This window comes from Rhinopithecus bieti, unplaced genomic scaffold (genome assembly GCF_001698545.2).
Source record: "Rhinopithecus bieti isolate Rb0 unplaced genomic scaffold, ASM169854v2 scaffold_11938, whole genome shotgun sequence".
Classification (NCBI taxonomy): domain Eukaryota; kingdom Metazoa; phylum Chordata; class Mammalia; order Primates; family Cercopithecidae; genus Rhinopithecus; species Rhinopithecus bieti.
In genome coordinates, this window is record NW_016806961.1 from 1,219,955 (window position 1) to 1,232,020 (window position 12,066).

Here is a 12,066-nt window from a genome sequence, read left to right on the forward strand (position 1 = left end):
TGCCTAAGAGCACAGATGGAAACTGAGGGTTGACCTAGAAGCTGCCCAAAGCTGCTGAGAAAGCAGAAAGTTGAACAGGCAGTCAGAGAACCAGAGTCTTACCTGTGCCTTCTCTTCTTGGAGAAAGACCTGAAAAGAAAGAAAGAAAAAAAATGAAAAAAGAATGAAAGAAAAAAAAGGCAGAGAGAGAGGGAGAGAGAGAGATGGAGAGAGGGAGAGAAAGAGAGAAAGGAGGAAGGAAGAAAGGGAGGGAGGGAGAAGGAAGGGAGGAAGGGGAGAAAGTAAATATAGGTGAGTTTGAAAGTTTTGTTTTGCTTTTTTTCCTGGTATGAGGGTATCAGCGTCTTTGTGATCATGTGACAGGCGGTCAGGACACCTAGCTAATCCTCCTCCTCTCTTAGATTTCAGAGACTATGAAAATTGTATGGGAGATACTGGTTTGCATTCTGAATTTCCAGATCAAAGCCTACCAGTACTTCAGTCCTCCCCAAAAATTGTCAGTAAATCTGTCCTGGATGAGGCTGGATAGGGAAACGTAAGAGAGGGTCTTCTGCCTTTTCTGCCTTTCCCCTCCTCCATTCTCCATCTCATCTTCTCTCTCCCTCGTTGTGGATTCCTCCTCCTTCTCATCCTCGTCATCACCGTCATCATCATGACACAGCCAGCTTCCACATGAGGAACTCTTACTGTGTGCCAGGTTCTGTACTTAGCACCTGTCACACACAATCTCATTCAATCTTCCCCAAGCCCTGTAGAGTACTATTAACAACCATTTTACAAAGACACTGAAGATCAGAGAAGTTGATTAAGTTGCTGACAGTCAAACAGCATCACCCATGTAGCTGCTTCTCATTCTTCAGCGCTCCAGTTGGAGGCCATCTTCTCCTCGTAACATTTTCTGAGTCCCTCAGGCTGGTTGGTGCCTCCCGTCTACTCCCCCAAGCTCTGGGTGAGCCTCTGAGCTTATCATCAGCAGGGTACGGACCTCTCTATATTCGAGTGACCTATTTTCCCCACTAGAATGTGAGAAATTGGAGGGCAGGGACTGGGTTTTGGTCTCTTTTCTGGGACTCAGAATCTTCATTCATGATACATAATGGGTGTTCAATAAATAGATGTGAAAATAATTTAAAAAAATTTTAATTTTATTCTAAGTTCTGGGGTACATATGCAGGATGTGCAGGTTTGTTACATGTAAATGTGTGCCACGGTGGTTTTCTGCACCTATCAACCCATCACTAGGTATTAAAGCGCAGCATGCATTAGCCAGAACAATGAAAAACTTTTTAAAACTCAGAAGCCTTGCTAACTGAGGAGACAAAAAAAAAAAAAAGAATCTCAGTGCTTTCGCTACCCCTAGCTCCCATCTCCAAAACTGACAGCTATCATTAACCAAACATTTCAAGAGCTTGGAGAGACTGGACCAGGAGTAGGATGGTGCTCAGGAGGTCAGGGTTTGGGAAGGAACAGCAACAGAATTTCCCTTCCTAATCATCCCCCTCATATGAGTCCCTTACTCTGTGAAGCTCTAAGACCTGGGCTGACAGTGCAGGAAAAGCCTGTTTCTGACTGTCTGTCAGTGTCTTTCTCATGAGAAGGAACCTGTGAGTGAGAAGCCACTTGGCTTCCAGAACCCAAATATGGGAAAATTGTTCCACTTTCCCCAGCGAACCTCCAAATTAGGAGGAGCTGCTCAGCAAAGGAAGGTGATAAGGTGGCCATCTAGAATCATAAGTGTGGGTCATTGTTTCTACAAAGGACTCCACGTTGGGAAAGATTTCTGACACCAAATTAACAACATTTCACTAATTAGTTTGCCCATGCCTTGTTGTAAACACAAACTCAGATAACATCAGTCAGGAAGTCTGGGCAGGTGGTTGACATAACCAGTGAGAGCAAACTGAGTCTGAGGCCATTCTAGCAACCAGCCCTGAGATGTGCTCACATCCCTGGATTGGGAAAAGTCACATTGGTGCAACTTTGAACTGGACTTGAGATGCAGGGGGAAACCCCAAACAACCTCTTAGCTTTCATTCATTCTGTTGTTAATCGCACGAGTAATCGACAATGAATGTAGGAAAATTGGACGATACAGATAAGCAAAAATAAAACATAAATCACACTTTTCCCATTATCTGCAGCTCACTACAGCAAATAACTTGTATAGGGAATTTCTAACTTCCTGCCTCCAGGGGCCAAGCAGGCTTTGTAAGTGGGTAGAGCAGGCTGGACAGGTCCTGAGACCAACTGGAGTACAAGTACCTACTCTGTCTAAATGCATGGCAACTCCTCAGCTCCAGGGCATGGCTGTCCATGGGAAAACAGGCCCAGAGAAGACAGACCCTCTAACTATACAGAGGAACTAGAAAACTGAATTTCTATATTGCAAAATCTTCCAATCATAACATGTTGGTTTAGGTCATAAACCACAAACATGAGCCCTCTGTTGTATATCTTCTGTTTGTTTGTTTGTTTGTTTGTTTTTTAGACAGAGTCTTGTTCTGCCACCAGGCTGGAGTGCAGTGGAGCGATCTTGGCTCACTGCAACCTCAGACTCCCTGGTTCAAGTGATTCTCCTGCCCCAGCCTCCCGAATAGCTGGGATTACAGGCACATGCCACCACACCCAGCTAATTTTTGTATTTTTAGTAGAGACAGGGTTTCACCACGTTGGCCGGGTTGGTCTCGACCTCCTGACCTCATGATCTGCCTGCCTCAGTCTCACAAAGTGCTGGGACTACAGTATCCTTTTAGTCTTTTCCTTCCCCTGTAAATATACACGTGTGTGTGTGTGTGTGTGTGTGTGTATGCATAGTGAACACCAGGAACACGGGCCCAGTTCATAATATCCTGTAACTACCATCCCTGCATCCCCATGCACCAGGGTGGGCAATCTCAGCATAGCCATGTTTTTCAACATTATTCCATTCTCTAGCATGCAATGTACTGACAAGAGGGGCCTTTCCTTGGGAATTTGGAATAAGGAACAAGACAGAGAGATTCCGTGTCTCCTTGTAACTTGGCCTGCAACATGGAGAGATGGGGCAGGGTGCAGCCATGTCCCTCATTGGGACCAGGAGACAGCGGGCACTTCAGGTCCCAAGTGGGTCCTATCAGCTTTCCACTCCTTGTTCTAGCCCCTTGCTCAGGCCTGGTTGGTCCCTGAGTCACTCCTGCTTCTTCATAATCAAGTTCTCCTCTGGCCTCAGTTAGCATGTGTGGACCTCTAGTCTTCGCAGCCACAGTCCCAGCTTATACAAGACACAAATACGTAAAAAGACATAGATAATTATTTTACATAAATGACATGATATGCTTCCAGATGACCTTTTGGTGCCATCAACTGTCCTCCCCACCCCACCTGGGGAGGCCTTGTTTGCAGAGAAAAAGGACAATACCTGCGTCGCTTATGTTTCTTGGAACTTTTCTTCTTCTTTTTCTTGACAGGTGATGGGCTATAGGATGAGGACCTGCCAGGGCCGAGAAGACACGCTTCAGAAGGAGGCTCTTAAAGGCCAAGGTGGTTTCAAAAAGAACCTTCCCCAGTCCCTATACAGGACTTTAGCTCTTTCAGGAACACACATCAAGGATAATATCCATGCTGATATTAGCTTGCATTTGTAAGCAATTTTTAATTGCTCACAAATTTAATTTTACTTTTCATTTGATTTTAATTTTTAACAAGTTAATGTAAACCATTACCTCGTGTTTTGTAAGCATTATCCCATTCAATCCTTCCACACACTTCTTAGGTAGGTATAATTGCTACCCTCCCTTTTCAGACAAAGAAAATGAAGTTCAGAGGGGTGAAGTGACCGGCCCAAAGACACAGCCAGGAAGTAGATGAGCTGGGATCCCAGTGGTTTTTGCTCTCAGTCACCACAGCACCTCATAGCTGCCTGCCTGGTCAAGCTGGAAAGGCTTCCTTCTGTCTGCTGTTCTCCCTTCAAGCTATAACCCTCCTCTCAAAGTCTCAGGGTCTCTCCTTTGCCCCATCCTTTGTCTCCCTGGTAAGACTGAGCCCCTGAAGGATATCTTGCCAGGCTGTGGCTGCACGGATAGTGCCATCAAAGTGTTACCTGAGAAACAGAGCTACTCTAAGTCCATGGTGATGACTCAAGACTGAGGCTTAGGTGACCTAAGTTCCAATCTTGACTCTGCTACTAACTCACAGAGCCACCTTGGGCATGTCAAGGCTCATCTCTAAGTCTCTTATTTCCCCGCTGACAAAAGACCAGGGTTGAAACAGATGAGAGGTTACAAATTCAATGCCAACAGGGTCCTCTCAGATAACATGAATGGATGAGGCAGGCTGGGTGGAAGACTGTAGGGAGTAGTGAGGACTGTGGGGAACCAGAGGGGTTCTGGCTGGAGGGGGATCTGCTTCTCAGATTAGCCGAAGATCCTGTGTAGGAATGCAGGTCTGGGCTTCTAAAGCACCTGCCTTTTCTAAGGGAGCCTCCAAAACTCCATATTTTAGTATGAAATCTCTCCATTTGGAAATGTTGACCACCAATTAAAAAAAAAAAAAATCTAATGACTTTGCAGGTCAAACAAAACATGTCTGCAGAAGGGAATGACTGAGAAACAATTCAGCCTTCAAGGAATCATAATGTTTGTTCCCAGACACATGCTCAGTGAATATTCATCGGATGAACAAGTCAATTAGTGAATCTTAGTATCTGAGGTTTCCTTTTTTGAAGTATTCTCTGGCCCACCCCTCAAATTAGGAAAGCCAAAGCACTTGCCCCAATTTCATCTCCTACCCTACAACGGCTAGGACTCAGTCTTCATCCATATTTCCCCCGGGTCCTGTTTGAGCCTGTCCTTTTAGAATGAGGCTAAGAGGTGTCTGTGAAACAAGATTCCAGAAAATCTAGAGTTGAAGCCCAAGTCATCAGATGCTTCTCTCTGCTGCCCCCTACAGGTTTCTATAAATACTGCCTCAGAGGTTTGCTGTGATTCTCAGTTGGCAGCCCTAAGAGTTAAGCCTGCCCCTCTGGGGATGGCACACTAGAGATATTTTTAGTCTAGTTAGTGGCAGCCTACAAGCAAATCTGGAAGTCATTTTAAATATGAAATTTTTTAAAGGAATTGGAAATAGAAAAAAATTCATAGGATATCAAAGAGTCAATAGCTGGCAAACAAACAAAAAACCCCTCAAAAACCCACCTATTATCCTAGACATTTAACTAGGTAGGTGGGTGTAGTAGAACCAACTGAGCACCTGGGATCAAGCCCCTGTAGATCCTGTCACGCCCTCTGTGAGGCTTTATTTTCTCATCTCTAAAATGGGGATAATAATGCTTTCCTGGTAGACAATGGTCAGGGATAAAAGAGATACTGAAGATCACAGTGCTTAGTGTAGACCTCTGCATCTAGAAAGCTCTCAAAAAATAATTCAATATTCATGCTAACGACTATGCTTCCTATTAGTTAGTCATTTACTATGTGCCAGGTACTGTGACAGCTGCTTCCACACGAATTTTTCTTTTAGTTTTCATGAAATCTCAAAAGGTAGATATTATCATCATTTTGGAGAAGTAAAATAAAAACAGGAACAGAGAGGTAAAGTGACTTGCCTAAGGTTGCACAGCTAGTTAAGCATCAGAGAGGGGATTTGATCCCAAGAGGGAATCACTGTCTGACTTTGAAACCCATATTTTGCCCCTGCCTGCATCTTATAGGTTTTATCTCCTTCTTGGTGCTTTTACCTCCTTCTCTTCTTCCGAGTGGATTTCTTCTTTTTCTTCTTTCCCCTGGAGGAAGGTGGTGGTGTCAAGTCTTTGTCATGAGAGGCACTGTGAGGAGCAAAGAGAGGAGCATTAGAGAACTCATGGTCTCCAACTCCCCAACCAGAGCTGGTGCAGCCAGGGAAGGACCCAGGTCCTTGGATGATCAAGGACCCATAGCCAGTGCCTCATTACCACCTCGTGGCTGATTGGGTCACACTTCAGACTAAGTACCGAAATAAGGACTTAATACTGACTTAATGAGACAGACGTTGTATGTCACCCAAACACCAATTGATTATTAAAAACAGGGTTATAGAGGTTAGCTACTCCTTAATAGATGTATTATTGAATTTGCAAATGGCTTGCCTTGGTAAATAAATCACTTTTTAAATAATTCATCAGCCATTCAGCCCCCTCCCTCCCCAATATGTCATGTCTGTAGTTCCTGCTGGAAATTTAATAGGAGACGGAAGGTATGTTAAGTAGCAGCTGATTATTAAAAGTATATTTGCCAAGGTCTAATGTAACAAGATACATATCTTATGTTGCCTCGTAGAACCTCAAAAACCTCCGCTCTTCAAGAATAATTATTTCCTGTTCAATTAAATTCAAATGTTGAGGCTGCAGTTAAATGAAGTCAAGTTATCTTCTTTTATAATTGGGGCAGGCTCCAGGGATTTTTTTTAAAAAACACTATCCCATGGCAAAGGAAGATGGTTTTAGATGAAAAACTGCTTGGGAATTGAAACATGCCAACCTAGTGGAACCTTATGGGGAAAACATAATCTTACTACTAATACTACTGTCATTATTTTAGCAGTGACACAACTAGCATTTATGCACTTGCTATGTGCCAAGATTTTAATATATTAGGATACAAACACTTTGAGAATGGTATGACTTTTACTATCTTATTTTATAGGTAAAGAAACTGAGGCTCAGAAAGTTTAATTAACTTGCTGATGGCTAGACAATTAGAATGTGTCCAGGCTAGGATTTGAATCAAGGCCTGTGTGATTCCTACCCTGAGATTTTCCCCACAAAACCAGCTGCCTTCTCAAACTTATTCACGTGGCCAATCATCTGGAAATTACCCAACTTTTTATAGAACATCATAAAATACTGCTGTATTTAATTCCATTTTAAGAATCTGGATCATTATGATTAGTAGAAAGAATGATAAAATGGCTAGAATATATGTCAGGGTCTCTATCTCCAGCAAATAAGAATCATATAGCAATATTAATAATATTTTCAAGAGAGCCACTTTTAAAATTTATCAGATGTCTTTTATTTAAACAGCTGGAGGAGAGACTATTTATCTTATTGAGCTTTTCTACGAATTTGCTTTCCTGAATGTGGAACTTGTGATGTGCTATTTTTTTTTTTAATTTTAATTTTGTACGTTCTGGGGTACACTTGCAGGATGTGCTGGTTTGTTACACAGATAAACGTGTGCCATGGTGGTTTTCTGCACCTATCAACCCATTACCTAGATATTAAGCCCAGCATGCATTAGCTCTTTTCCCTAATGCTCTTCCTCAGCCCCCACTCTGCCCCAACGGGCCCCAGTGTGTGGTGTTCCCCTCTCTGTGTCCATATGTTCTCAATGTTCAGCTCCTACTTATAAGTGAGAACATGCAGTGTTTGGTTTTCTGTTCTTGCATCGGTTGGCAGAGGATAGTAGCTTCCAGCTTCATTCATGTCCCTGCAAAGGACATGATCTTGTTCATAGTATGGAATACTGCATAGTATTCCATGGTGTATATATACCAGATTTCCTTTATCCAGTCTATCATTGATGGGAATTGGGTTCATTTCATGTCTTTGCTATTGTGAATAGTACTGCAATGAACATATGCGTGCATGTATCTTTATAATAGGATGACTTATATTCCTTTGGGTATATACCCAGTAATGGGATTGCTGGGTCAAATGGTATTTCTGGTTCTAGGTCTTTGAGGAACCACTGTCTTCCACAATGGTTGAACTAATTTACATTCCCACCAATAGTGTAAAAGCATTCCTATTACTGCACAACTTCACCAGCATCTGTTGTTTCTTGACTTTTTAATAATTGCCATTCTGACTGGTGTGAGATGGCATCTCATTGTGGTTTTGATTTGCATTTCTAAGAGGGTCCCTTTTAGCAGGTTAAAAATAAACATCACAGGAATTAATTATCTAGCTACTTAACTACACTTATATGTTATAAAGCACAAGGCATAGTATGCATGTCCAGGAAGCAAACACGATGGTTGTGTAAACAGGATGGGCTACTTCCAAATTCTTTTTATTATTATTATTTTTTTTGAGACAGGGTTTCACTCTGTTGCCTAGGCTGGAGTGCAGTGGCATGATCTCAGCTCACTGCAACCTCCATCTCCTGGGTTCAAGCAATTCTCCTGCCTCAGCCTCCCTAGTAGCTAGGACTACAGGCACCCACCACCACGCCAGGCTAATTTTTGTATTTTTAAAGTAGAGACAGGGTTTCAGTATGTTGGCCAGGCTGGTCTCGAACTCCTGACCCCAGGTGATCCACTCGCTTCAGCCTCCCAAAATGCTGGGATTACAGGCATGAGCCATGGCACCCGGCCACCAAATTCTTTCCTTAAAGAGTGCTTGTCACAGAGCAAAAGCCTAATCAATATTTGTTGAGTGACCAAAAGAGGGAATAAATGAATGAAATAATTGAGCTTCTTGTTAAATCATCTTGTTTCATATAAACACTTCCCAGTGCAACAGCTACTGGGAATTTGAACTGGGAAAACATGAAAGGAGAAATACTTGAGAGAGAGAGAAAAAAAACCTTTTAAAAGTGTGTCTTACAAAATGAGGAAACAGCCTATTGTTTCAGTCAGCTATAACTTCTAGAATCCCAGGGTCCCAGGGGAGCATGATTCGGGAACATCGTCCTTGATTCACTTTTAAGTAATGCGGTAAAACTCAGACAGCCCTCGAATTTGGAGACATTTGGGGTGTATGAGATGGAGATCATCAACTCTCTTAATAAATCCCAAACACCTTTACCCAGATAGGTCTACATTTCTTCTACCCCCTATTTTTCCCTACACTAGTTCTACGTGTACCATCATAGAGAGTCAGGAAGGGGCAGAATAGTGGATAAGTATACCCAGGATATGCGTGCAGAGGTTAAGTACATAATACTTATGTATGCTGTGGTTACATATGCAAGGCTAAATACAGTGATGAAATACACAACAATTCAGTAAGCATCAGTTGAGTATACAGTGGTTACATGTGCAGCAGTTAAGTCTGTAGTGGTTAAACAAGTGGTAGTTAAACACACCTTGGGGAAGTAGCAGAGGTTAACTATGCGGTAGTTAACTGCTCAGGGGTTATGTACACAGTGGTTAAACATGCATCAATTAAATATGCAGTGGTGAGGAGGTTCCAAGATGGCTGAATAGGAACAGCTCTAGTCTACAGCTCCCAGCATGAGTGACGCAGAAGATGGGTGACTTCTGCATTTCCAACTGAGGTACCGGGTTCATCTCATGGGGGCTTGTTGGACAGTGGCTGCAACCCGCAGAGCATGAGCTGAAGCAGGGCAGGGCATTGCCTCACCTGGGAAGTGCAAGGGGTCAGGGAATTCCCTTTTCTAACCAAAGGAAGCTGTGACAGACAGTACCTGGAAAATCAGGACATGCCCACCCTAATACTGTGCTTCTCCAATGGTCTTAGCAAACGGCACACCAGGAGATTATATCCTGTGCCTGGCTCGGAGGGTACCATGCCCATGGAGCTTTGCTCACTGCTAGCACAGCAGTCTGAGATTGAACTGCAAGGCAGCAGTGAGGCTGGGGGAGGGATGTCCGCCATTGCTGAGGCTTGAGTAGGTAAACAAAGCAGCCAGGAAGTTTGAACTGGGTGGAGCCCACCACAGCTTAAGGAAGCCTGCCTGCCTCTGTAAACTCCACCTCTGGTGCAGGGCATAGTTGAACAAAAGGCAGCAGAAACTTCTGCAGACTTAAACGTCCCTGTCTGACAGCTTTGAAGAGAGTAGTGGTTCTCCCAGCATGGAGTTTGAGATCTGAGAACAGACAGACTGCCTCTTCAAGTGGGCCCCTGACCCCCGAGTAGCTAACTAGGAGACATCTCCCATTAGGGGCCGACTGACACCTCATACAGCCGGGTGCCCTTCTGAGACAAAGCTTCCAGAGAAAGGATCAGGCAGCAACACTTGCTGTTCTGCAATATTTGCTGTTCTTCAGTCTCCACTGGTGATACCCTGGCAAACAGGGTCTGGAGCGGACCTCCAACAAACTCCAATAGACCTGCAGCTGAGGGTCCTGACTGTTAGAAGGAAAACTAACAAACAGAAAGGACATCCACACCAAAACCCCATCTGTATGTCACCATTATCAAAGACCAAAGGTAGATAAAACCACAAAGATGGGGAGAAACCAGAGCAAAAAAGCTGAAAATTCTAAAAATCAGAGCACCTCTTCTTCTCCAAAGGAACGCAGCTCCTCGTCAGCAATGGAACAAAGCTGGATGGAGAATGACTTGGACGAGTTGAGAGAAGAAGGCTTCAGACGATCGGTAATAACAAACTTCTTCGAGCTAAAGGAGGATGTTTGAACCCATCGCAAAGAAGCTAAAAACCTTGAAAAAAGATTAGATGAATGGCTAACTAGAATAAACAGTATAGAGAAGACCTTAAATAACCTGATGGAGCTGAAAACCAAGGCACAAGAACTACATGATACATGCACAAGCTTCAGTAGCCGATTCAATCAAGTGGAAGAAAGGGTATCAGTGATTGAAGATCAAATGAATGAAATGAAGTGAGAAGGTGAGAAGAGAAGTTTAGAGAAAAAAGAGTAAACAGAAATGAACAAAGCTTCCAAGAAATATGGGACTATGTGAAAAGACCAAATCTACGTCTGATTGGTGTACCTGAAAGTGACAGGGAGAATGGAACCAAGTTGTAAAACACTCTTCAGGATATTATCCAGGAGAACTTCCCCAACCTAGCAAGGCAGGCCAACATTCAAATTCAGGAAATACAGAGAATGCCACAAAGATACTCTTCAAGAAGAGCAACTCCAAGACGCATAATTGTCAGATTCACCAAAGTTGAAATGAAGGAAAAAACATTAAGTGCAGCCAGAGAGAAAGTCGGGTTATTCACAAAGAGAAGCCCATCAGACTAATAGTGGATCTCTTGGCGGAAACTCGACAAGCCAGCAGAGAGTGGGGGCCAATATTCAACATTCTTAAAGAAAAGAATTTTCAACCAGAATTTCATATCCAGCCAAACTAAGCTTCATAAGTGAAGGAGAAATAAAATCCTTTACAGACAAGCAAATGCTGAGAGATTTTTTCACCACCAGGCCTGCCTTATAGGAGCTCCTGTAGGAAGCACAAAACATGGAAAGGAACAAGGCAAATTGTAAAAACCATCAATGCTAGGAAGAAATTGCATCAACTAATGAACAAAATAACCAGCTAACATCATAATGACAGGATCAAATTCATACATAACAATATTAACCTTAAATGTAAATGGGCTTCAATTAAAAGACACAGACTGGCAAATTGGATAAAGAGTCAAGACCCATCAGTGTGCTGTATTCAGGAGACCCATCTCATGTGCAGAGACACACATAGGCTCAAAATAAAGGGATGGAGGAAGATCTACCAAATGGAAATCAAAAAAATGCAGGGGTGCAATCCCAGTCTCTGATAAAACAGACTCTAAACCAACAAAGATCAAAAGAGACAAAGAAGGCCATTACATAATGGTAAAGGGAACAATACAACAAGAAGACCTAACTATCATAAATATATATGCACTCAATACAGGAGCACCCAGATTCATAAAGCAAGTCCTTAGAGACCTACAAAGAGACTTAGATTCCCACACAATAATAATGGGAGACTTTAATACCCCACTGTCAACATTAGACAGATCAATGAGACAGAAAGTTAACAAGGATATTCAGGAATTGAACTCAGCTCTGCACCAAGCAGACCTAATAGACATCTACAGAACTCTTCACCCCAAATCAACTGAATATGCATTCTTCTCAGCACCACATCACACTTATTCCAAAATAGACCACATAGTTGGAAGGAAAGCACTCCTCAGCAAATGTAAAGGAACAGAAATTATAACAAACTGTCTCTCAGACCACAGGGCAATCAAACTAGAACTCAGGATTAAGAAACCCACTCAAAACTGCTCAACTACATAGAAACTGAAAAACCTGCTCCTGAATGACTACTGGGTACATAACGAAATGAAGGCAGAAATAAAGATGTTCTTTGAAACCAATGAGAACAAAGACACAACATACCAGAAT

At 42.8% G+C, this 12,066-nt stretch overlaps 1 protein-coding gene across 1 annotated transcript in view; it reads right to left on the reverse strand.

Annotated features, from left to right (window-relative positions):
* Positions 1–12,066, reverse strand: part of SRRM4 (serine/arginine repetitive matrix 4) — a 178,830-nt gene that overhangs the window by 40,134 nt on the left and 126,630 nt on the right. The window contains exons 3-5 of the mRNA XM_017879080.1: positions 5,714–5,800; positions 3,398–3,469; positions 103–129 (exon numbers count right to left, since the gene is read on the reverse strand). Coding sequence (XP_017734569.1) covers positions 103–129; positions 3,398–3,469; positions 5,714–5,800 — 186 coding nt within the window. The remainder of the gene's footprint in view (positions 1–102; positions 130–3,397; positions 3,470–5,713; positions 5,801–12,066) is intronic.